This window comes from Synchiropus splendidus, chromosome 16 (genome assembly GCF_027744825.2).
Source record: "Synchiropus splendidus isolate RoL2022-P1 chromosome 16, RoL_Sspl_1.0, whole genome shotgun sequence".
In the NCBI taxonomy this organism is placed as follows: Eukaryota; Metazoa; Chordata; class Actinopteri; order Syngnathiformes; family Callionymidae; genus Synchiropus; species Synchiropus splendidus.
The window spans coordinates 5,376,724-5,402,175 of NC_071349.1; the positions used below are offsets into that span (position 1 = coordinate 5,376,724).

The window sequence follows — 25,452 nt, forward strand, 5'->3', positions numbered from 1 at the left end:
GTAACTATATAAGTTTGTCTAACAAATATTTTGCCATAGCTCAGATGGCATCATATTAGAACTTACCAGTTTATCGTCGACGTCTTGATGAAAGTAAAATCTAAACGGCGAATCATCCACAACGGTACAAAGCCTGTACTGTGGCCATGCGATGCTAAAAACAAATCTGAGAGGGTGTACGCTGGGAATTGTAGTTTATCTACTCCGCACGTCATCGGTCTAGTAGGGCGACAAATAACAGACAAACAACTACAGTACCCATAATGCCTGTCGAAATCAAAGCGCTCGAAATGCGAAAAGCCACTGTTTATCCAGCTATATAAATACAACAAGGACCATCATTCAACATTCCTAGTTTGATTGATAAGCGCGGTTTGTTTTCCACCGTGCTATCGTTGTCTTTTTCTGGTAGCCATTATTCGGTTTCCCTCCCCTCCGCCATGATGTTGATAGGAGGGGCAATGGGTGGATGCTTTGCCCCGCTACGTTTGACAAAATATCAGCATTAGATTGAGCAAAATGGGTCGTTTGGAACGCACTTTACATCGCTACTTCCTCCGCAGTGTTCCGGATGACGACTGATTCGCAGTGTTACTACGGAGCCGAGTATCATCCGATTCAGTTCGGAGATTAGCGCCTTTAAAATCGGAGCTAGCTCTTCCTCGCTGTCCACCCTTGCATTCTTGGGTGTTCTGCCTCGGGAATGTTTTCCAAAAAGCCTCATGGGGACGTTAAGAAATCAACACAGAAAGTGTTGGACCCGAAGAAGGACGTATTAACCAGACTCAAGCACCTCAGAATAGTCATAGGTAAGTTAAACCCTCGTTAAGCAGCTAGAAGGTTAACTTCCTCAGTACTAGGAATGTCACACCTAACTCTTGACGAAAATCTCGGAGGATAAAAGTTTGACATGCACAGCTTCACCAATGAGCGGAAACTGTTCACGTCCGTTTAAAAGAGTCTCGGAATAATGACCTGTCTATGACCTGTCTATTAGTTTAGTCAGGTAGAAGTTGCACGGTACAGAAATGGCCCTGGTGTTTATTTAAAAATTCCATTTTGTTGCCCCCTAAACGTCTCCAATGTAAACAAACAAAGGCAAAGATGATCCCAGGATTGAAGTGCGTTTCTCATATCGTGTCCAGACTATAGATTGAAACACAGGTGAAATGACAGTTTGAGGTTGCAGCAGCCTACCAGACACTTATGGTAGATTTGAGACAGTTCAATACTGAGTTAACAAACCCAATTATAGGTGGATATCCCTCTTCATTTCACTTATTCTTTTTTTTCTAACTGCCCATTGTTATTTGCAGCTCAACAGTCAATGCTTGGTTTTTGTGGGACAGTTAATAGCCTGGGTTGGAGTAGTGAGGCGTATGTATGATTGCTAAGTCATTGCTGTTGATAGTGTTGTGATGATTTCACACTAGCATACTCCCACTAACATACACAGACCGCTGAAGGAAACTGTCTAGTGTTTCCCCCTCGTGTCCTGTGCAGTAGCTGGGCTTCCTGTTTCTATTGTATGTGTGCGTCTGTGGGGATGTGTGTGTTAAAGACGAGGTGTGGTCCCCCCATTTGCTCGATCGGATATGATAGCCATGATCACAAGAACCGACTTGCAGATTTATTCTGTACAAAATCTGAAAAGTTACAAAAAGAAAACAAAAAATAGTACAACTGCACACAGAATTAGTTCGACAAAGTGAGAGGATGCAATGTTTGCAGTAGCTTAGATGAAGTAACTGAGGTTGTGACTAGCATGCACCAGTTGACCGTAGGGACATCTCACATGGGGAATTTTGGAGATAAAACTAAAGAGGCCTGATGCCTTAGCCACATGGAGAGGACAGATTGTTGGATGAAGAATGTTACCAAGAAGGAGGATTTATTAAGATCATGGATGTGCGCAATGAGGGCATGTGGCGTAGGTGTCACTCGGGAATACGACCAACATTGGTTAAGGTGGAGGACTTGCTGTGGCAACCGCCACCATATGAAAAATGCTTTTAATGCATAATAGTGTTTCCACTTGCAAGATTGGATTGAAACAACAATGTTTCATAAAGAAATCTTTCATTTTCCAACTTCCCACTAACACTACACTATTTGTTAATTTGGATTTGTTCAACTATCATGTTCTTCACAATCATTAACTAGAATAACATTGAGCTGTCTGCAGTGTAGTATTTAGAGAAGCTCAACTCTACTGTGGTCATGTTGTACTGTAGTATTTAGAGAAGCTCAACTCTACTGTGGTCATGTTGCACTGTAGTATTTAGAGAAGCTCAACCCTACTGTGGTCATGTTGTACTGTAGTATTTAGAGAAGCTCAACTCTACTGTGGTCATGTTGCACTGTAGTATTTAGAGAAGCTCAACCCTACTGTGGTCATGTTGCTCTAATGAACGTCTATTGATAAAAGGTCAGGCTATTCATTTATGTTTATGACCTTAGCTCTAAAGGTGCCTGCACGCATACACAAAGCATTAAGAATTTTACTTTAAAACATTTTTCAGGCACACTTATTTAACTATAAAATTTGCTGGGCACTAGAAGACAGTGACTAGATATTAATTGCGTTGCCTTGGACTTGGCCTTGTAGAGCTTAATTTTGATTAATTTATTACAGGAAAAAATCTAAGTAACACAGATTATTCACATCTAATCTTTCCAGGTGCACCTCTTTGTACCGTGTGACATCGCCATATTATCCATTAGATAATATTGCGCTAACAAACAGGAAATGACTTCTGAATAGAAGCACAAAAAATGTTCTATGCACATTATGGAGCAACGCGTTCGCTCATTACTGGAGCAACCCTACTCTGGTTTAAATTTAGGTCTACTGTGCACAGATTCAGCTTAACATGATTAACATGCTTGACATGATGAAAAGTCTCGGAAATTTTCACTCAACTGTGAATGTACAAAGTGTATTTAATAAGCGATACAGTCAGTGATAGAAGAATGACACATTTTTGTGCATTGCCCATGGTTATACTGAAAACATGATGCACAAAGCACGCATATGTCGAGGCTGAAATCCTGTCCAGGTCATTTCTGTCAACAGATGTTGTTGCTAATAGACATGTATGTGGTGCTTTGCGTTTTCTTTTATGAGGGAAATGTTATGCAGTTGTTGTTTTTTTACCATGATCATCACAAGTTTTTCCCATCATTAATCTGTACTTCTTCTTCTTCTTCTCTACTGTACAGAAAATGCAGAGTCTACTGAGCTGAAGCAGTTTTTCGACCTGAACTACTCCCACATTTATTATGTCTTCTTTGAAAACTTCGTCACCATCGAGGGCAGCCTCAAGCAGAAAGGTGAGTTGCAATAAAACCTGCTGCAAAACAAATATAAAGGGATGAACACCAGATGATCTAAGCATTCTCAGCTCGGCTTGTTAAAATGTCACAAATCGTCTTTGTGTGTTCTAGGTCACAAATCTCAGCGGGAGGAGCTGGACTCAATTCTCTTCATCTTTGAGGTAGAAATACAATGCAGTTGAACTCTATCGTTTCATATGCTACTTGATTTGACGCCAACCATGCCAACCTGATGAGAAGTTAGCCCTTTTAATGAGGTTTAATAGTTAAACGTACTTGACCTCAAAGCAAAACTGTAAAACATAAACGCTTCAATGTTTTTGTTTCCCTGGCCAATACACTACTCTAGAGTGCACTTTCTGACTGACTACGCAACCAGCTAAACCATGCTAAACCCAATTTAGCAACGGCTGGGCGTTGGAGTTTTTGTGGGGTGTGTCAGTGTTTGTGTGGATGAGATTACCTTTGAAATGAAATAAAGTAACTATAACAATAATATATATGTTTTCATAATGATAAGTAACTTCTGTTACAATCAAGAATACGTGCTGTTGATTTATGTGACGATAAATGCATTTCTCTGCGTATTCCTTCGAAGATTTTTGTGTTATATTTGCAAATACTTTACTAATAAAGATAGACTGAACATGTTGCTCCATAGCTCAGAACTCAGACTAGATGTTGTGTTCCTTCCTCAGAAAATACTGCAGCTGTTACCAGAGCGAATCCAGAGCAGATGGCAGTTCCACAGCATCGGTAAGAATGACTGTCTTTTGCACTGCAGTCTGAAAGTGTCCTCAAGTTGTCCTCAAGTGTTGTCCTCGAGTTTTGAGGACAACCATTGCATTGAATTTCAAGTGAAATAATGAGTCTAGTCTGGTGTAGCTTCACGCTATTTCCTGTATTACTAGATAATAAAGCTTACATATTTCTCACAGGGCTGATCTTGAAGAAGCTGCTGCACACTGGGAACTCTCTAAAGGTACTCTTCACACACACACACACACACACACACACACACACACACACACACACACACACACACACACACACACACACACACACACACACTCCACATCTTCCACCATTGTGAGGGTCATGACCAGTGATGCCAGTTACTAGGCAACTTGAACGACAAGTGCTGACTCCAAAATATATACCAGGTTTTAAATGATCTTCATAGGCCAGGTAGAAGGACTCCTTACAATGAATCACTCTGATTATTTTAGCCACATTTGGTTCAGGAAGAAACGGTTCCACGAACAGAAAATAAGTTAATGTTCTGTACTCCTCTGTGTGGCTGTTGCCAAATGATGGAAACAACCGGTTGTTGCACAGTTTTTCTCACTGCACTGACCAATGTCTGACTGGTCCACACCAAACCCCCTTTTTGCCATCAATGTGTCTTGCCACCATTTATAGAGAGTTTTAGCTACGTCCTCTTGCATGTGGCTTTGTTGCCTGCTCCCAACCCCACCCTAGTTTTTTTCTGTGGGAAACACTGATGTGTATTTCGTACATTTTTACATAAATTGTTCCGTATGACTTTGGTGTTTTGTAAATGAGTACATTGTCCTTTTTTCTATATCATCCTTCAAGTTTACGTTTTAATTAGTTAAATTTTGTCACACATATTTGTAATTTTCGCTTGTGAAAAACAATATTTTTTCTTCTTGGATTTACCTTTTACCTTTTTACTTTTCAAGGCCATTTTTTTAGTTGATATATGATGGTAAATCCAAAGTAACATTCGGACAGTGGTTGACTGGACCCTGAAGATTCAGGTTTGTTGTAACTAACCTACTTTTTAAGGAGTTGATAAGTGTCAGATTACATTTTTAAGTAACTGGTCATGACTACAGCATGTCTTCTCTGCAGATTCGTCGGGAAGGCGTACGTCTCTTCTTGCTGTGGATGCAAGCACTGCAGAGTAAAGCAAAGCGCGAGCAGCTCTGCATGTTTGCCTGTTTGATACCAGGCTTTCCTGCACCATTAAGCAACGGCACTCCACGCACCCTGGACAACCTGATCAACCCACCGTTGAACTTAACGGAGAGTAAGTAAAGCTATAACAAGACAAAACAGTTAATGTAATCCTCAGATGATAAAAATTGACTCTTTCTGCTTCCTTGCACTGCAGCTCAGGTGACACCAGAAGAAATAACTCCACTGGTCCCTCCCCAATCTGGTGACAAGAACCAGGAGGACCTCACTGCCTATTTCCTCGAGGCCCTTCTGAAATACATGGGAAACCGGGTGCTGATATTTTGTCTTCTTCTTTTTTTTTATACATCTTTCCACATCTGTATCAAAACCCCAGATTATGTAATGTTAATATCCAGAAGTATAATAGCTATCTACCCTAATTGTTTTTTACATCCCCTTATTTGATGATAATTTCTATTCCTAACTCCTTCTCACTCTGCTTCAACTTCTCCTGTGGTGTTTGGTTCTTTAACTCACATTCATGTCCACACAGAAGCTCATTCTCTCTGTCAGACAAAAGATCTCATCTCTACTAGGCTGTTGATTGTGTATTATTGTGACTTTTAACACAGGCTCATCTGTCTTGTCTACTTGATTTCTAGGCCAAATCTCTGGAGTGGCGTTGCAAAGAGAACCATGAACGAGGCTTTAGCTTCCTCTTTGATCACTTCAGAAAGTTTTATCTCCCGCACATTTTTCCAAACTTTGCAAAAGAAACCAACCTGTACAACCCCATCCTGGGTAACTCTCATTAAATTCTTCAAGTATGGTGTCAAACAGAGCTTGTACTCAGTATCTCATTCTGTCTGTTATAGACGTTCCCCCTATGCGCTCCAAACCGTACTACAGTGTAGTACGCAGAGATCAGGATGGTGGTGAAGTCCTGTACTGCACAAAGGAGAATTTCCTACAGGCCAGGGTCATCTTCATCCGCTGGCTTGTTTACTTCTGGTTGGAGCCAAGGCCCAACACCCAAACACTCATACCTGGATCTGAAGGTGAAAATGTGCCCAAGAACATACAGGTAATGCACTGTTTATGTTAGCTTTCTCATGGTAACAATTCAAAAGAAAACATTACGGAGAAATGCGAACTGGATCTTTGTTGTGGTTATTACCATCACAATAATGTATTTTTGGAATGTTTCGTATCATGATAGTACTGATTTTTTTTCTTTCTTAGCTGTTGGCTATATTGTGCATTCAATCAAACTGTTGAAAAAGAAAATCTTTTTTTAAACATTTACTTTTTATATCTACTAATCTTTTATAATTTCACCTGGACAGAGAGCTGCTGCAGGACTGGCTTCTCGCTCTGCAGGATGCTCAGAGGAGGTCGGCGTTGTTGGGAATCGATCTGACCACCACCTAGAAGGAAACAGTGGGTCATCTGGAACGGGATCCATCAGTATGGGTTTCAGTGGTGGCCCTGGGCCGGGAGGCGAGCCAGAGCAGAGCCATTCAAATACATCCACATTGACTGAGAGGGAACCAAGCTCCTCTTCACTTTGCTCCATGGATGAGGAGCAGCTAACTGACATGGAGGTGGTGAGGAGAGTGCTGACCTGCTCCAGATCCAACATCAACTTCATCACCGAGATCTTCAGACAGGTGAGGGAAGGATACCTGATTTGTTTGTTTCCTCTGAGATAGACATTTTTCCCCACAGATGTACAAGAATAAAAACGATTAAAATGCGTTTGAATTAGTTGTCCAACACACGGTGGTGAAGGTTATGTATAATGCCATCTAAACGGTGTTTGTAACCGGCTGTCCAGTTAATCCCGCACACAGTGAATGGAATGGAAACAGAGGAGTTGAGCATAACTTTATTTGGCATCACACTTCACTTTGCTGCTGTTACTGCATCTGCCAGATATCACAGACCCAGTCCACAACAACGTCATGAACTACATCACACAGATTACCCATAATGCTCTCTTTGATAAAGGTGAAACTATGCTCTTGCTTTGCTTTTTTAAAAAGAACTTTCCTTTTATTTTGTGATGGTTAAGTTAATTCTCATACACTCTCTTAAGGATGTATAAGAGTTCGTTTGGATAGAACACTCTATATAAATATTATATTTTTAATCAAACGCGCTACATACAACATTTATATTAATTAAATATAACTTGGTGAAATCCATGTAGTTCTCTCAAGTAGAAAAGTATGGTATTTAGTCATCCATCCTCTATTTCACTGAAACCTCACATCATTTTAAACGACGAGTGCCACATACTGAGCTCTGTTAGGACTCTGTTTCATGAAATCCATCACTACTTTTCTCATATTCATAGACATGAAGTTACATCCAGGTAGCTACTATTTCTCTGCATCCATGAGTGCTGCTTTATTCCCACATCCGAATAAGAGCTTTATCAGTTGGATCAAATATAGTTGTGATGGTGTGCAGCATGTTTGAATAGATCACCCACTGTCTTAATAGTAGCTCATGATCCACACTGCAGCTAAGAACATCTCTTGTGCTGAGGCTGTCCAAACAGCATGTAATAAGTACAACGTAAAGAATCCCAGACCTATGATTCTTGTAAATCCTCTGGTAAATCCAGTGTTACACATAAAATGTCTTTTTGGCGGCCAAATTTTCAGATGATCCATAATGAACACGTATGAAGAAGGTGTGTGCTGCCTGAGTGCTTTTCTTGGAGCACGACCCCTTTTGTAAATAAATACTCCACCTGGTGCTGGTTTGCTGTGGGGAACCAATGTTCCTTGGCGGAGTTCTGTGCTCACTGTATGCTTTCTACTTATAATATGTTTGTGTGTGTGTCATTTCAGGCTTTTCTGCTTCCTATGTGTGAAGCTGCTGCAATGCGCAAGGTGGTGCGGGTTTACCAGGAGTGGATCTCCATGGAGGACAAACCAGTATTTATGAGGGAGCCTGAAGAAGGGCCTTATCCCATAACAGCGGGAAACTGTACGGAAACCGGCTCTCAGCTTGGGAACAAGGATGATGAGGTACCTGCCAAAAGTATGACCTGTGCTGTCATATTCAGTTCAGAGATAATTTTGCACTCTTAAGAAGACTGAAGACTTATACTCTACAGGGCTGTTTTTGTAGACAGCTAATCAAAATAATGTATTTGATGCTTCAGTCTTTTGATTGTTCTGCATCTTTCTTTCTCTCTTGAGGGTATGAATAAACAGATCGACAGTGAACTGCTGGAGTACAGTGTTGCTGCTGGGGTTCAGACAACACTCCAGGTAACAGCAAATATTTTTACATGTGGCCACCACATTATTTTATTATCATTAATGATCAACTTCTGTCGAGGAAAAATTAGGTACATGCAGCACCCATTTTTTTGTTCAGTTAAATCTGTGACAGAAAACAAGGGAGGCATTTACATTAACTGATAATCTCACAGTGAAGTCTTTACAGTGATTTACCAAATTAAGTCTTCATGTGATAATAAAAGAAATTTCCCCAACTTTCCGATCTCTGTCGTGAGCACGCCACTAAGTCCAGCAGGTTTTAAGTCGGATGTTACTTGTATTTGTATAGTACTCAAGTATTTGTCACTACTCAATGCATCTGTGAGCAGTGTCTTGAATTTGAAATGCATTTTTTGTGTCTAGGTTTTTATTACCCATTCTTCCAATGTCTTCCTTCTGGAACCAGCAAACGACATCAAGATTTTGTTGGAGGAACATGTGGACATGTGCAAACGTGTTCTAAATATCTACCGCAGCTTTGTAATGCACGAGACCATGGACCAAAAAACATGGTAAGAATATTAGTTGAACTTCAGCGAGTCATCAAAACACAATTTCATTTTAATCATCACAAAGGGGCAGAGATATGCTCCAGCGTACTGCGAATGATTCACTGAACAGTCCTGGAATCAACTTCAGACCAGACTGTGAAGAATCAGACTATTTGACTGGCTGGATTCAAGTCATTCATTTATCGATTCCCATTTTCTCTGTTTAAAGGGAGCAGATTCTTCTGGTGTTGTTACGAGTAACCGAATCAGTTATGAAAAGACCTCCGTCCATCATGCCACAAGGCAAGAAGAGTAACACGCTATCTGGCAGACTGGCTGGTCCAATCTTTCAGGTACTATTGATGCATTGCAACTTCATCTTCTCCAGATGTTTATGCTGCAAATTGTCTCTGTGCAGACATTAATAGTGGCCTGGATCAAAGGGAACCTCAATGTCCACATAAGCCGGGAGCTCTGGGATGACCTTCTCTCTGTTCTCTCCTCCCTCACATGCTGGGAAGAGTTGGTCACTGAGTGGTCACTTACCATGGAGACCCTGACCAAGGTACAGAAAGGATTTCATTTGATAGACTTTGATGACTGCCGTTTGTTGATAGTGTTATATGGTTTAATGTGCCATGAGTGTTACCCGACGCCATCTAGTTTAAAAAAAAAAAACAACTCACTTTAATCAGTCACATTTCAGTCACATGAGCTTTTGTCACAGCAAGTGTCATGCTTTAGGTGCTGGCCCGGAACCTGTATAACGTGGATCTGAACGAGCTGCCACTGGACAAATTGAGTGAACAGAAACAGAAGAAGCATAAAGGAAAAGGTTTGGTTGTCCATTTTCTGTATGTAAACATTACTTGCTGTTTAGACTGCTGGCTTAATGGCCATTTAGACACAATGTTTGCTGCAAGGGTGATAAATTATACCAAGATCTTTACAGAAGGGACAATAAATGGCATACGTGGGTTTTTTTTTACCAATTCCCTACATAATGTGCAAACACTATCTTAAAGCGTTAACCTTCCAATCTTGAAAACCTGTGGGTGTGTTTATTCCTCCATCAGGTATTAGTTCCGAAGGCCAGAGACAGATTGTGGATCGCTCCTTTTCTAAGGGTTGGAGCCGAGACCAACCAGGTCAGGCAGCAGCGATGAGACAAAGAAGTGCCACAACAGCTGGATCACCAGGCATCGAAAAAGCCAGAAGTATTGTGCGCCAGAAGACTGTAGGTCAGTAACTGCTTTTACACCAATTGAGACTTTACTTGGCATAAGTGAATAAATAAAATGCACATCTCTACAAGTGATTTTGAATTTCATTTAAAGTTATATCCTCAAGGGCCGGAGTGGGTGCAAGTTTTTGTTCCAACCCAACTAGCATCTGATCTGCCAGTTTTAGGGGTTAAATTGAGCTGTATGTTTACAGTTTACTTAAACTATGGACCCGCCTGAACACATTTCCAAGATGCTATTGCAGAAATATTAAAAGTAATGTGCATAAATTATCAGTTAGTCATATTCTATTCTTCATTTCTTAAAGTCATTCTTTGTCTTATGTGATGAAAAACCTATTCACAATAATTTCTCTTAAACTGGTTGTTTTCCATTGCCTTATTGAAGATTTCGCTAATTCTTAGCGTTACAGAGGTTGTTGATGGTCTGAACTGATGTCGGGGTGTAGCATTAGTGCTGCCTGTGAGAGCGTGTCTGTGACTGGTGAACCCAAATGGGGACGCACAAGAGGACGCCGCTGCCAATACCGGAGCGGATGTCAGTCGAATACCCACCCATTTTCGCCACTGTGTTTTGCCGAGGCGCCTGCGCAGTGGGAGACCTGCATGTATTGATATGAACCAAGCCAGACAATCGTTTCAAGGAAACCTATCAGGACCACTCCATTAAATAAAAAACAAACGCAGATCCAGAGACTCATAGTCGACCACTGTCACCATCAAAAGTTTCCTGTATTAAAAATGAGTTTAAAACTATGAGCCAAAGTCCACCAAACTCCACACAACCCATACACGCAGGTATCAGCTGTCAAATATTCATGTATGCAAGTCCAATGTGTATCGAATTTATCATGATATGCAGAATTCTCATCGCAGAATATGTTTTTGGCTGTATATTGTGTACAATAAGTTGTCGCCCATCCCTACCTGAAAGGGCAAACTGTGTGTGCTTGATGGGTTGGAACGAAACCTGCACCCACTACAGCCCTCTCGTGAACAGTTTGGACACCCCTAATTTAAGGCTTAACATGCATGTTGTCATGCAAGCTGTTATGCTGAGCTTGTTAAAGTTTCTCCTAAAAAGGTACTCTCGGTTTAGTCATACACTTGTTTCAAATGTCCCAAAACATCTCATCTAGGATATCTGAAGGGGACATGTGCATCTGTCATACATATGTCGAAGTAATTTGAGCTTCATAAATCCAATATTTGGTGATTTTTAAATTCCAGTCTAAATGGGACAAAGTATGTTTAGATCTCATAACTTGCTTCAGGTATCTAATTGATTTGCTGTCCGTCCAGATTTCTACCATCTTTTTTGGAGCTTTAGATTTATTCCACTGCGATAATAGTGGACATAGGACATTTTAATTAATAAATTTTGTTCCAAAGTGGAACTTGCACCTTTTGCTCACTATCTCACTCACTATCTTTTTTCCAGAGCTGACGCAATCTAATCACCTTCTCTGTGTCCTTTTTATCTTCATTACTATTTTTTTCTGTTATATCTATTATATCTTTATTATTATTTCATACCACAATTTCCCCCCCACTCCTCACTTTCACCACACCATTTCTATTCTCTTTTATCTTCCATTACATCCTATCTTGGTATACTTTCTTTTTGGCCCTTCTCTTCCCCTTCCTCAGCCTTGCGTAGCTGTTCTACAGGCGACTCTCTGCTGTCCTCAGCCTTTATTCGCAGTGCTAAGAGTGCTCCTGCTCTGGCTCCGCCTCTTCCTGTCCTCCACCACCACCACCACCCTTTACTACCCCCCCTTGCCGACCAGCTGGCAGGTACACTACATTCTCACTACCTGCCTTCTGCCTGCTACTTGTCTTTATCTAGAATTAATCAAAAGTGCTCTAACTCTTTCCCACTGTTTGGACAAAGTGCATGTTGCCACTTTTTATAAATGATTAAATGCTAAAAATGGTATTTGTTCGAAAGCTTCATGGACACTTAAGTGTCAACGGGCAACACTTGATCGTTGTATCCTGCTGATCTTCAATGTGAATATGCCATTTCTATATTTTCTATATCATCTGCATTGATTTAGGGAACCTGACTATAAATTGCCTGCACATTTATTTGTTTTTGTTGTTAAGCTCATGCACTTTCTGTTCTTCATGCACACGTCAGAGACCGACAGAAGATTAAGGCTACAGACCGACTGACTGATGAAAATATGTGTGGAAAGGTTTCGGGTGACAAAAGATGAATTGAGATATTATAATAGGCCTTGTTGCATATTTCAATCACAGAACAGTTGATAAAATTTATGTGTACTTATTACTAGGGTTGATACTTAAATGTGTTTGAGTGAATTTTGGTTACTTAATTACAGGAAGAAAATTAATGCAAATAGTTCAGGTTAAATGAGAATGAAGTATCTTTCACATCCACAATGAAGCATAGATGCACAACATGATGGACAACAGTGAATTGAAGTTTAAAACACGAGCACTTCTAGTCTGATGTTTATGCTCATGCGTGCAGATTCAAATTGTATTTTACCATTACGGTATCATATATGAAAAGTAATATTAAATTATAATGAGAGCTCTAACTAAAATATGTGTCTAGTACTTACGCAAACACTGTATATTACAGCACACAACAACTGCAGCACACACACAAACAGAACACACTGATCAAATAATACTTGGTTTGGTTCATTCGCTTTTTGTTTGGCGACTTTACACTGTGTGTGTGTGTGAGATCTTACTCTCCTCATTTACATCTACTTTTCTTGAAAACTAAAGGGATTTCTTTTCATTTCACATGTCTACCAGATCTTGAGGATCCACCAATTACACTGACAACTCGACCATCTCGGATGCGTCATGCTTCTCAGAGTGACGAGGCTCCTCCAACATCTTGCTCTGACGTGTTCCAGGCTGCAGCTTGCGACTTGGACCCTCCCCTCTCGTCGCCACTCGCTCGGAGCAGCAGCACATCTGACATCATGGAGCCTTTCATCACAGAGCGGGTCAAAGGTGAAGAACCACTGAAAGATCCAGAGTTGATCCAGAACCCATCATACAACCACTCCACAGTTACTTCCTTAGTCCCTGCCAATAGCCACGCTGCCGAAACGCTCGCACACCCTTCTCACTCCCCTTCTCCCACCCCTTTCACCTCTTCCAATGGTGTCAAATCTTCTACCTCAGAAGGACATGACGACTCTGGTGTCTACGACTCCCTGTGGCACCAGGTCGGCACTAATAAGAGCAGGGGCTCTAGTTCTGATTTTGTAGAAGACTGGGATTCTGCTTTCACTTTTTCATCTGAAAAGGAGATTGATGGCGAGGATGGGGATATTGGACTGGCTGTAGAAGATGATGATTTGTTTTCTTCGATAAGGGATTATTTCACTCACAAGGAAGGAGGGAAAAGGAAAGTGGGAGATGATTGCAGTAGCCCTAGTCCAACGATAGAGGGCAGTATTTTCCCTCTTCTGTGCCAAAGTGAACCTGACAGTGCACATGCTGAACACACAGGAGAGATGGGGAAGCTCGTAGGTAAGGAAAGACAGATGAGTGAGTCTGTGAGGCACAGCAGTGTTGACTCCACAGAGGAGAATGAGGCAGACCAGTTGAGTATATACGAGTGTCTGGAGTTTCAGTGTCAATGGCCTTCTCCAAGTGTGAAAGCCAGTTCCAGCTTAGAAAAACACAACCATGAGAAAGACAAAAATAGGTTTGAAGAAGATGTGGTGGAAGGGTGGGTAGGAAATGCAAGGAAGGAAGGTGGAGAAGATTTGCAGTCTGTTAAAGATTCACTTTCAAGAGAGAGCCCTTCTTTCAATCAGCAGGAGCCGAACACAGTGGTGCATGTCACAGAACCAGCACCAATTCTTCATAGTCTGGACTTAACTAAACCTAAGATGCATCGTAGTGGCAAGAAGCATCAGGCCGGTGTCCATGTGAGTTTCAGACCATCAACTGAGTCTGTTCAGTTCCACAACCCTCTGGAGAGCAAAGAGGCCCACTGGAAAGCCAGACTGCGCCGCCTCAGTCACTTTCACACTCATAGTCACTCAGCTGGTGATAGACAAGTTGGTCCATGTGGTGGGTCTGGGGGGAAGCATGGAGTGGGTCCAGGTAAGTTTGGTTCTGTCTCAGGTATCAGCCAAAAAAGCGGGTTACATGACAGATCAAGCCCTGGCTCCGTCGTTGATAGCAAGGGTGGGGACTCGACAAATACAGAAAGCAGAGCTGGCGACAAGGAAAAGCCACATTCAGTGTCTTCTTCAGCGTGCGAGACCCAGTCTGAGGTCTTGACGTGCAATCCCTCTGGGATGACATCTGGAGTCCGAGGTCGTTTGGGGCGCTCCGCCTTGCGTTCTCGGGCCTCAAGGTCTCGCTCCCAGGAGCCCGGAAGTACAGCCTCACGACATCACCACCAGGGAGCTCTGCTAGGTGGTGTATATAAGACTGTTGTACATGCTCTGTCCTCAAAGCCGAGGCCTCGAGGTCAGGGGTCGTCTCAAGGCTCATCACCACAGAGGCAGGGCCGGGTTGCCATGGGTGATGCATCTCTAAGAGACCTCTACTCCCATGTCCTGGGCTACTTTGGACGAAAGACAAGCACAGCAGGTGAGGGTCACATGGACCAGTTGCGGTGCTCACATCACCAAGTCAACAACAGCAGTGGAAAGGACAGATACAAAACACAAATACAAGCAACCACTATTTTTCTTTTGGCTGTGTTAACTGGTTTTGTTTTGATGGAATGGTATTTTTGGCTGAAACTCAACTTTCTGCTGGACTGAAATTGAAATCCCCTGGACTGTTTCCTCTTGATCGTAGCACATTCCCTGCCTCCTACTGAAGACCCTTCTCTCCATAACATACAGTTATTGCTACACCCCGAAGGCCCCGACTCTTGTCCTCCACCTCTTCTTCTATGAGCAATGATGTGGTTTTCTTCTCTTTCTAACATATCCGCTTTCCCGTCCTGCATGCAGTATTCTTGTATCGCCCCACTTTGGTCTCAGGCCCCTGCATACTGCACTGAAGAACCTTGGTGTTTATCTCTGAGTGATTTCATTGAAAGGTCTTCTTTTTGTCAAGGTAGAAAAAGTGTATCTAGAACAATTACGTTTTGGGGATGTCATGGAGGTAGATCATATTTCATCAGAAGGCAAATATCTAATATCTCTACAAAAATAAAATCCTGATTGCTGCTTCCCCTCCAGAGTATAATTTTAGTTTCCTAAAGCTACTAGCTTTATCTAGCACTTCACCTTTGCCATTGTAGCATGTGGAACATGGCTGATCGATGAACTTCTCAAACAGTTTTTACAGAAAATCCTGTAAATTGTAAAAATCTGTATTGCCAACTGTTGCTAGGTCTGTCCTCTGGTCTCCTCCCACCCACACTTATCAGACATGACCAGGTGGTGTGACATTGACGGGGAATGCTTGTGCATTATCCTTCCTGTTGGACAACTTCGAAGGGAGTTGCCAAAACAGCTTCTTTTATTCCTGTTGTTGATCTTTTTAATCAGTGTTCTAGCTCTAAACTCATCAACTAACCCCTGCCCTGACAGAAGATTTTCGGGACATTAGTGTTGTTATACAATCCAGGTTTCAATTGGTTAGGTGGATCAGATTACAGCAGAGTGTGCAAAGTCTGGCCAATGACAAGGTTCTCAGCAGGAATACTAAAGAAGGTTTGGTAATCTTCTTAGTCATTTGATGTCAATATAGGTTCACTATCCTGGCAAAGGTGAAGTGCAAAATAGCTTATATTTTAACAAACATTTGTCTGTTTGCATGGCAAACGTAGTTAATTTAGTATGTGTCCATTGTCCTCATTTGACCATGTTCCTGTCAAGTGCATGGATATGCTTCTTGAGAAGCTACTGATCACTGGAGACTTTCCAGTGAATCCAGTCACCTATTCTTACATAATAGTCAAGGCACTTGTGGATCTCCAAGTGGCTGTTAGACTCTAATTCTTCGTATTGTTGCTGTTGTTAAGAAACCCACTGTTCCTTGGTAACTCCCTTCCCCATACTTGTGGATTAACTTTACTGGGCCTGGTTTTAATGTTCCTTACTCCCACCAAAAGCACCCCATTACCTAACATAATAACACCACACTACTTTTTTGGTGCTGCTTTATTGTGGACCTAACTCAGTGGTACTGTCCTGCTCTGTGCATGGTGAGAAGTAACTCCTGCATTGCTTTTAATTTGGTGGGTTGGCCTGCTGCGTTGTGGCTTCTTTTTTTTTTTTTTTTTTTTTTTTTTTTTTTTAAACAAACAGTATGCTGCTAACTCAAGGAACTAAAGTACACTCTGAATAAAATATAGGACAATTTAGAGGGACGTTAATTGAAAATGTAGTTATTTACCACACGATCACCATAGTCCTCATCCTCAAAACAAGTTAAGATCAATTAATAATATTTTAGAGTTTTTAATAGTACTTTTAATGTGTCCATTTATTAAACCCTTATCCATCTGTGAATCAAATGAGTTACCGCCATGCTGTTTATTAACATTAGTTCTGCTTCATGTTTTTCCATTTTTGTGAATGTAGCGAACAAAGAGGAGGTAAACCAGAAAGCACGTCCTGTCTCCAGTGATGTTGGGAGTAGCAACTCAAACTTCACTGACCTGGATGAGTTCATTCAAGAGCGGTTAAGGGCCAAAGGAACTGCAGTGAGTAAACCCAACCAGTACAGGACGATATTGTATCACAATTCATAAACAAGATTACAGACACCCTGGGATTGTGCAGGGACGCCGTGGCAGCAGTCCGGGCAGTTTGGAGGTTCCCAGGGACCTACCTGAGCTTCTGGAAGCTGGCAGAAGTCCTGGATCTCGACCCTCGGATGATCCAAGACCTGTTGATGATCCTGGAGTTCCTTCTGAGTGGACGTCACCTGCTAGCGCCAGCGGCTCTGATGTCATCAGCTCTGACAGCCAATCTGATTCATTTAATGCTTTTCAATACGCTACATGCAAGTTTGATAGTAAGATGATCTTATTTTGGATTAATTGTTCACATTATTGATACTTCTGGTTGTGTTACTAGAGTATGTATTGAGATTTTGCATGGTGAATAATTCCTCTAACAACGCATTTTACTGACAAATCATCGAGCTGTTAACTAGGAATTGGAAAGAGAGGAAACATGCAGATGTGGAAAGAGATGAGAAAGCGTATGCAGGAGATAGAAATGGGAGGATGATGTGTAGATCGCACAGAAGGAACTTTTTGTTCCCTGCGAATACACATATGAAGAAGTAGTATTTTTAGGGTAAAAAAAATGTTTCCTAATCTAAAGCATGATCAACAATCCGTAGCCAGTGTATGATGGTACCAGCATTTCTAATTATTTCTATTAACGGTCACAAATAAACCGTGTTTTTTAAAAAAATTATATTCTAGGCACTTTCTATGGACAGATTGTAGGGGAAGACTACTTTTTATTACAGTTATCTGTTATGTTTAACATGATAAGATTGTTGGTGGGGGAACATATTTCAGTCGAATATCTCGAATAACTCCTTTACGCGTAGCAATGAAAAACACCGTCTCTTACACTTTTCCTCATGTTTGACTTTCTTTGAGAAATATAGATTATATTTTTTTTTATATTTTTGTGTAGATTTCACTTTTAGTTCAGAAACAAGTGGAGGAGGAGTTGTATCTGGAGGAGATGGAGGTCGAGGCAGCTCTCTAGACCAGGACAGCTTGGGTGGTGGGGCTGCCAGCGAAGAACCTGAAGTAGCAAGTTTGACTACTCTTCACATTGACTCAGAGACCAGCAGCTTGAGTCATACTGTCACTGTTACGGGTACGTTTTATGTTCTTTCTTGTCCTGTTTGAAAACTTGTATCTTATATTATCTTGTATTTTGTGTTTGTGTCCAGGCTCAGAAAGTGCCTCTCCAATGCACTCACTGGGAGGCTCCCGTTCCCAGACTCCTTCTCCTGCAACGATGACAGCCGACCACATCGACCACAGAACCTCACATGCACAACTGCAAATGGACCAGAAGCTGCACAACTCTATGCTCCAGGCCCAGGATGATCTGGGTAACACTAGTTATTCCTCAAAAGACACGATTGGGATGTAGAGGTATTAATTTACAAAATGTTGAAAATTGTAGAAACAAGTGAGTTCCCAGGCGAGGACTGCAGCGTGATGGCTGGTGGCTCTCTCATTGGCTGGCATGCAGATGTAGCTACAGTGATGTGGCGCCGGATGCTGGGTATCCTCGGAGATGTCAATTGCATAAGAAATCCAGAGATCCATGCTCAGGTCTTTGACTACCTGTGTGAATTGTGGCAAAATCTTGAAAAGGTTTGTTTGTAAAACCAATGACAATTATTGGATTTTAACTATGGGGTGTTGATCAATGAACTTATTTTCAGATCCGAGATAATTTGGGTATTTCTCATGACAACCAATCTTCGCCTCCACCCCCTGTTCTGATTCCACCTCTTAGAATTTTAACTCCCTGGCTCTTCAAGGTAATCATGACAGTTCCAGCATGGCCATTGATCAAAGACCAGTGTTATGACAAGCCCTGGTGTTTATTTCATAGGCAACTATGCTGCCAGAGCGATACAAACAAGGCAAGCTTCATGCCTATAAGCTGATCTGTCGAATCATGAAGAGACGGCAGGATGTTTCGCCAAACACAGACTTCTTGATTCATTTCTACAACATCATGCATCAGGGTCTGCTGCATCTAGACCAGGTATTGTATTCATTAACATTTACATTTTGAGGTTTTAAATTTGCAATTCAACATATGTAGCCTTGCCTGATGGCAAATACATCTATGACATACAGTTCACACACACTGGAAAATAGGCATTTAACAATAAATCAAACAGTTCCAGAGATTACATTTCAGAGGCATTTAATAACTGAGGAAGAAATGTAGAAGAAATGTAATATTTAGATGTACTTTACTTTAGTGATACACTAGCCAGATTGTCCAATGGTTTTTGTGTTTTCTTTGTTTCATTAAGGACATTGTGAACACCATTATAAAGCACTGTAGTCCAAGGTTCTTCAGTATTGGTCTCCCTGGGGCCACCATGTTGATCCTGGATTTCATCATCGCTGCTGCTCGAGTGACATCCTGCTCTTCACTCAATGTAATTTGGAGTAATTTTAACCAACACATAAGGAAACATTTTTCTACTCACCTTTGTTTTATTCACTTCTTCTTTTAAGGCACCGAGAGTGGAGGCTCAGATACTACTTGGATCTCTGGTGTGCTTTCCAAATTTTTATGGTGAGCTTCCAGCGCTTCATCCGAACACAACTGAAGTATTGCTCACAAAGTTTGCCGATATAAAGGTAAGATTTTGTTTTATTATTGTTAAGAGTTGATTCTAGATGGTGCTAGCTTTGTTCCACTGTTCATCCACTCCCAGTGAGGGGTCGCCGAGCCAATCCATCTGAGTCTAATGTTTCATCAGCCTTTGTTTTCACCGCCTACTGCAGCCATGGTGCTGATGTTGTTGTGGCTGTGTAAAAAGTAAATGCCATGCGTGGCCGCATCTCGGATTCTCAGACCTGTTTATTAAGGACAAACTTGTTTTGAATCAGAAAACAGCCATTAAAGTGACCAGTGGGACATAATCAGTGTGTGAGCATGGCCAAGGTGTATGCGGATTTGTATTGGCTTTGAAGTGATTTGGACATAATGTCACTGAATATTATCAATGTCTTGTTATTTGAAATAAAAGTTATTAAAATTATTTTCAACTGTCTCGTTATGTAAATCGGTGCCAGGTGAATGTTTCATTTAGGCTTGTATCTTATCTATTTTAAATTGCAGGAGCACGTTATAAAAACTATCCTGACCTCTGCTAGGGAGGAACCTTCTGCTCCTGCAAGGTAATTCTCCTTTTGGTTTGTTGTTATTTTTGAGCTGAACCGTCTTTCATTTTTTGTTTTCATTTTTAGATTAATGTTTGAGGTTATAAATGTAAACCTTAGTATGCATATGCCAAGTGGTCTAAGTGGTCCAACGGATCACAAAGCAGATCGGATCATGGTTTGTTGGACTCACAGAACGGATCATTTTTCAGGTCTCCAAATAAAAATGAAAATACGTCAAGACAAATATAGCTTTGTCCAGAAACACTTTTGTCCACGAAGTACAACTCATTTAAATTATATGAAAACAACCTAAAGCGCGAAATACATTTCATAAATTTAAACTTACCTCTGCTTCTTTGCCAAACCATAGAGAGCATTCCATATGGATCATGGATTAGTGGTGATCCATTGCAATACTAATTAATGTGGATTATTAATTTATGTACTTCCTAACAAGATGTAATTACCCTATTTTAAAATGTAGCTCTTGACAAATAGGCAAATGAAGAAAGAAAATATAATTCAGTCATTTACATACTTCTGATCAAACACTTTGAATTTCTCCAACTGCTTCCCAATGGTGTTGTTTAGGTGCGTGGCTCTGTGCAGTCTTGGCATCTGGCTCTGTGAGGAGTTGGCTCATGGAACGCAACACCCACAGATTAAGGTTGCTCTCAATGTCGTCTGTGTCACTCTGAAGGTCAGTGTCTCACTCTTCGCTAAGGCTTTGATTTCCTTAAGTCACTGTTATTCCACTGAGTGTTCCAGTCACGATTGTTTGTCAGGAATTATACCACAAGGTAGATGTGTTGTGCAACTCATTGTCAAAGTCATTTGAATGCTTCAATGCACTGGGCTGCTGGGGTGACAAGGCTTTTAACATGGTGGTCCTTACAGTGCCAAAATATGAGGAGAAACATTGTTGAAACTAATCTTCCTTGTTGGAGAAATTGCCTCAGTTATTCCAATTCAAGCCACAAGACTGGGAGGCTTGTGGATCTGAACGCTGCAGTCCAAAATGCACTGTCTCATCATAAGCCAAGTGGCTATGGATGGACACACACACTTGCATACCTTCTCCACCTTGGAATCCTCCAGCTTGTCCATCGGCAGCCAATGTCCCACAAAGGCACGGCCTACTTCCATTCCATTCACTCCTGGGAGCAAACCCGGCACTGTCAATATGTTTGGTCCTTCTTCAAATGGGAAGTTAATCCAGAGGGAATGCTGCTAGCAGTGTAGCTATCACAGGCACACACACACACTCACGTACACACATTTGGTCTATTCTTGAGTCTCTTTCCATCACATAAGCAGCCAGTAACCGCAGCCTGTGTTTCACCCTCTCACTCACCTCAAAGCTTTAGGGATTGCCATAGCCACATTCAGTGCCACTTGTCCCAAGTGTCATCTTTACACCAGTGTTTTATCTAGAAGCATGTTTTTGCTTTGAAGCCTATAATCTCATTTCGAGCCTTACATTTTTATTTAGTCTTTCGCTTGTCACTGAGGTACTCTTTTTATGTGACATTAATTTCCTCTTCCAGTATGCTGCCTTTCTGTAATTCATTTACTAAATATGGATGACATTCTCCATGTGAGCAGATAGTAAATAAATTTATGATAATTGCTTTTTACAAGACACACAATCTTCCATTATCCCTGAATGTGAGACAAAGCAGGAAACAAAAAGATATTAAGAAGGGATTTGAAGTCATTGATAAAAAATAATGATTGATGTTTATCATCTGCAGTATCCGAACAAAAATGTAGCACTGGTGGCATCAGACATTCTTCACCTGCTCATTAATCATGTGGATCATCTACAAAAATTCCCGTCAGACACACCAAAGAAAATTGTTGAGGTGAGACTGTTACTGTTTGCTATGCAGTGTTGTTCTGTGAAGTGTGTCCATATGAGTATTGTAAATTGAACTTTTGTTTTCTTTAGATTTTGATCGCTACCATCACATACCTGCTGCCTACAACTGAGTCTTCACCTCATGAACTGGACAAAAGGGTAAAAGTTGTATACACACGCAAATTAAAAATGTCTCTGACCTTTTGATCATGTAACTTTCAGCTGGTAGTTTCTCTCCTGCTGTGCCTCCTGGACTGGGTGATGGCTCTGCCTCCTGAGACTCTTCTTCAGCCAGTTCAGACTCGCAGTCCCCCGGAGACGGAGCATCCCACCAAAACCCTCCTCAGCTGCATTTACAAAGTAAGTTTTGTTAGATCACTGGATTTGATTTTGTGTCATCAAACTAAATTCTGCCTGGAAGAAGATTGTGACGTTTCTGTTTCATTCGACTTTTCAGATGTTGCATGGATGTGTGTACGGAGCACAGTCTTTCAACAGCTCAAAGTATTTTCCCCTGAAAATGTCAGACCTCTTCAGTTCCGACTACGACCCATTTTTGCCCTTAGAGAGCCTCCGAGAACCAGAACCACTTCATAGCCCAGAATCTGAACGTTCTCACAAGCTGCAGCCAGTCACAGAAGGTAATTAGCGGGTTATGGACAAACACAGTCACCGCTACTGTGTACTGTTTATTAGAGTCAAAGCCAGACTTCAAGGGGTCAAATCTATTCAACACTTTTCATTTCATTTTTCTTTAAATCTTGCAACGTTTAATCTTTCATAACAACTATCTGATCTTTCTCTTCATTACCATCACACTTTGCGGGTATGTGTTGTTTTCTTCTGGCACTTCCTTCCTAGAGACTTTAAACCCAGAGAATGTTCTGTCAATACATATGTCAGGTCTACACACTGTCCTGTCAATGAGTATCTTTGAACGTGTGTGTCTCAGTGTGCGTGTAATGATGTTGATCAGTGAAGATCTCCCGGCAGCACAGTTCATGTGATGGCATTGGCTTCCTCCCAGCGTGAGGGAAACTCTACTGGCTGAATGCATGGCAGACTGCTTCATGATCTTCTTGCCAGGAATTCCTGAACTGTATTTTATATTTGTAGCAGATCAGTACAATGTATATTTTTTTTCAACCTTTCACATCCTATATGATGCTGTAGATTAAATGAGCTGTGCTGCTGAATTATAGAAAACCATGTTTCATCCACTCAAAAGCTTAACAGTATTGTAAATGAGTGGTTACCCGAAAAAACATACTTTAATGAAAGCATATTTGGATGAAAGCAACTTGCTCAGAAGAATTGACCCAAATAGAAATTGAAATATCTTACCTTTAATCCAATTTGTAGGACAATTAGGACTTATTACTGACTGAAGTATCATGTTTACAGTATTATGTACATCTTCTTGTTTTAGTTCGTAGCCGTATCCAGCAGGGTCTGGTGTCTATCGCCGCACGGACAGTAATCAACCATCTAGTCAATCACCTCGGACATTACCCGATGTCTGGTGGTCCTGCCACTCTCTCCAGCCAGGTCTGACATTTTCCCTTTTCTATATATATTGTCTGTATCACTGACATGTCCCAAGTAATGCACTATCGTTTGTCATACAGGTGTGTGAGAATCTAGACAACCCGTTCTGTGAGAGTGCAGATCTCGGACCAGAACTGTTCCACTCACCAAACCTTCAGTTCCTGGTTCTGAATGGCTCCACGCTGCTCTCTATGCTTCAGGTAATGATCACTCAAACGTATCACTGACACAAGCTTGCTTGCATGTTTGTTAGATATGATTTTGCTGGAGTGTGACTGGAGTGTTTACTCCTGACTGTCAACACGGGTAACATCTTTGCCATGGGCTGCACCTCGTGATCACAGATGTCATTTTCAGAATTCAAAGTTTCCAACATTCTCCCATGTGCCACTGGGATCCACTATGAATTTAAATGCAAGATTAGAATCTTTTCCTTTCCTCTTCCAGATTCGATCAGAGTCTGGGGTACCAGGAGGTGGAATGACTGCTGGTTTGTCCTCTGCACCGACCTGTGTTCGAGTCATCATCCGAGATGTATCTGGAAAGCATTCTTGGGATTCTGCCGTTCTCTTTGGACCACCAGCTTCTTCTCCAAGCAGCCCGCCACACACATTGCTGGCACAAACACACTCACCATGCACTCTGCGTTTACACACCCCTCCGGTGGACAGAGAAAACGGTGCTGGAGACAGAAATGAGGAGTCAGAGGAGATAATATGTGCGATGGAGTGTGAAAGGCCAGACCCTGAGGGGAAGGAGAAAGGAGAAGAAGGGAAAGTCATTGAAGTAGAGACTGAACAGCAAAGAACAGGTGTACGACAGGAGGGGGACTTGGACAATGATCACAGTGAGGGACAGAGGGAGCGGAGGATGGAGTTGGAGGAAAATATCAATGAGCCAGATGTGGAGCAACTTCTCGCACCACCGATGGTCAAACGTATCTGTCGGGAGGTGGTGCCGGAATGGGACTCTCTGAGGGAAGGAGATGATGCTCTGGATGAAATGCTCCAGTTTGTGGGATACTCGAGTCCAGAGTGCCTTCAGAGGCCAGGTAAACTGCTTATCAAAAGTTGCTTATCAATTCACTTTTAATGAAAATTCCATTGATTTTACAGGAATGCCACTCAACATTCCGGCTCCTCCACCAGCTTGTGTCTCAGAGAAGCAGGAGAATGATGTCATCAATGCGATTTTGAAGCAGAGTGCCGCTGAGAGAGAGTTTGTCATTCAGGTGAATTTGCTATCTTTGCTTATGTCTCTGAACTGCTTAGTATTTCGAATTCCTGTGTATCATGTTCTGTTGCCTGTTTAATAATTGTTACTGGATGTTGTTGCAGAGAGGGGAGGGGTTAAACATGAGAGCAGTGCAGCAGACTGAACCTGAGAGCCAAACACCTCAGTCAGCCTTCTACTACTGCAGACTCCTGATCAACATACTAGGACTTAACTCCTGGGAAAAGAGGTGAGCATCCACGTAAGCTGTCAGCTTTTATAGTGGCATGAAAATTACAGCATTTCATGTACCGTACATGGTGTTTTTAGTCAGATAAACAGAGGGCCTTGTGCATTATTATAGAGTGCCTAATTTAGTGTTTTTAAAATTGGGCCAGTAAGCGCGACAAAAGTATGTTCAATGCGCTCTTTTCTTCGTTCGTTTAATAGCATAGCATGGATTTTATAAAACCATGGGCAAACACTACATCTCCAGATCTATTGATCTGCATTCTTGGACACACGCACACACACACACACACACACACACACACACACACACACACACGCACACGCACACGCACACGCACGCACACACACACGCACACACACGCACACACACATATAAAAACACTAGTGGGCATTAAGCATGGGGTTAATGGACCAGTAAA

General features: G+C 41.6%; 1 protein-coding gene across 5 annotated transcripts in view; it reads left to right on the forward strand.

The window, feature by feature from the left end:
• The first annotated feature begins 289 nt into the window (after nt 1–289).
• ralgapa1 (Ral GTPase activating protein catalytic subunit alpha 1) overlaps nt 290–25,452 on the forward strand; it is a 46,003-nt gene continuing 20,840 nt past the window's right edge. The window contains exons 1-39 of one of the 5 annotated variants that reach the window (XM_053845691.1): nt 290–809; nt 3,223–3,333; nt 3,448–3,497; nt 4,035–4,092; nt 4,275–4,318; nt 5,215–5,392; nt 5,477–5,592; nt 5,925–6,063; nt 6,138–6,346; nt 6,609–6,932; nt 8,124–8,303; nt 8,478–8,549; nt 8,925–9,073; nt 9,282–9,405; nt 9,471–9,617; nt 9,797–9,887; nt 10,129–10,293; nt 11,946–12,092; nt 13,092–14,897; nt 16,850–16,971; nt 17,051–17,285; nt 17,924–18,112; nt 18,189–18,353; nt 18,428–18,621; nt 18,693–18,791; nt 18,866–19,021; nt 19,299–19,427; nt 19,507–19,632; nt 20,117–20,175; nt 20,752–20,860; nt 21,915–22,025; nt 22,112–22,180; nt 22,244–22,381; nt 22,479–22,662; nt 23,451–23,569; nt 23,650–23,769; nt 24,017–24,620; nt 24,685–24,800; nt 24,907–25,031. In XM_053845691.1, the coding sequence (XP_053701666.1) occupies nt 704–809; nt 3,223–3,333; nt 3,448–3,497; nt 4,035–4,092; nt 4,275–4,318; nt 5,215–5,392; nt 5,477–5,592; nt 5,925–6,063; nt 6,138–6,346; nt 6,609–6,932; nt 8,124–8,303; nt 8,478–8,549; nt 8,925–9,073; nt 9,282–9,405; nt 9,471–9,617; nt 9,797–9,887; nt 10,129–10,293; nt 11,946–12,092; nt 13,092–14,897; nt 16,850–16,971; nt 17,051–17,285; nt 17,924–18,112; nt 18,189–18,353; nt 18,428–18,621; nt 18,693–18,791; nt 18,866–19,021; nt 19,299–19,427; nt 19,507–19,632; nt 20,117–20,175; nt 20,752–20,860; nt 21,915–22,025; nt 22,112–22,180; nt 22,244–22,381; nt 22,479–22,662; nt 23,451–23,569; nt 23,650–23,769; nt 24,017–24,620; nt 24,685–24,800; nt 24,907–25,031 (7,385 nt within the window). In that variant the 5' untranslated portion in view covers nt 290–703. The remainder of the gene's footprint in view (nt 810–3,222; nt 3,334–3,447; nt 3,498–4,034; nt 4,093–4,274; nt 4,319–5,214; nt 5,393–5,476; nt 5,593–5,924; nt 6,064–6,137; nt 6,347–6,608; nt 6,933–8,123; nt 8,304–8,477; nt 8,550–8,924; nt 9,074–9,281; nt 9,406–9,470; nt 9,618–9,796; nt 9,888–10,128; nt 10,294–11,945; nt 12,093–13,091; nt 14,898–16,849; nt 16,972–17,050; nt 17,286–17,923; nt 18,113–18,188; nt 18,354–18,427; nt 18,622–18,692; nt 18,792–18,865; nt 19,022–19,298; nt 19,428–19,506; nt 19,633–20,116; nt 20,176–20,751; nt 20,861–21,914; nt 22,026–22,111; nt 22,181–22,243; nt 22,382–22,478; nt 22,663–23,450; nt 23,570–23,649; nt 23,770–24,016; nt 24,621–24,684; nt 24,801–24,906; nt 25,032–25,452) is intronic. The other 4 variants (XM_053845692.1, XM_053845694.1, XM_053845693.1 and 1 more) reach the window with 4 other exon arrangements.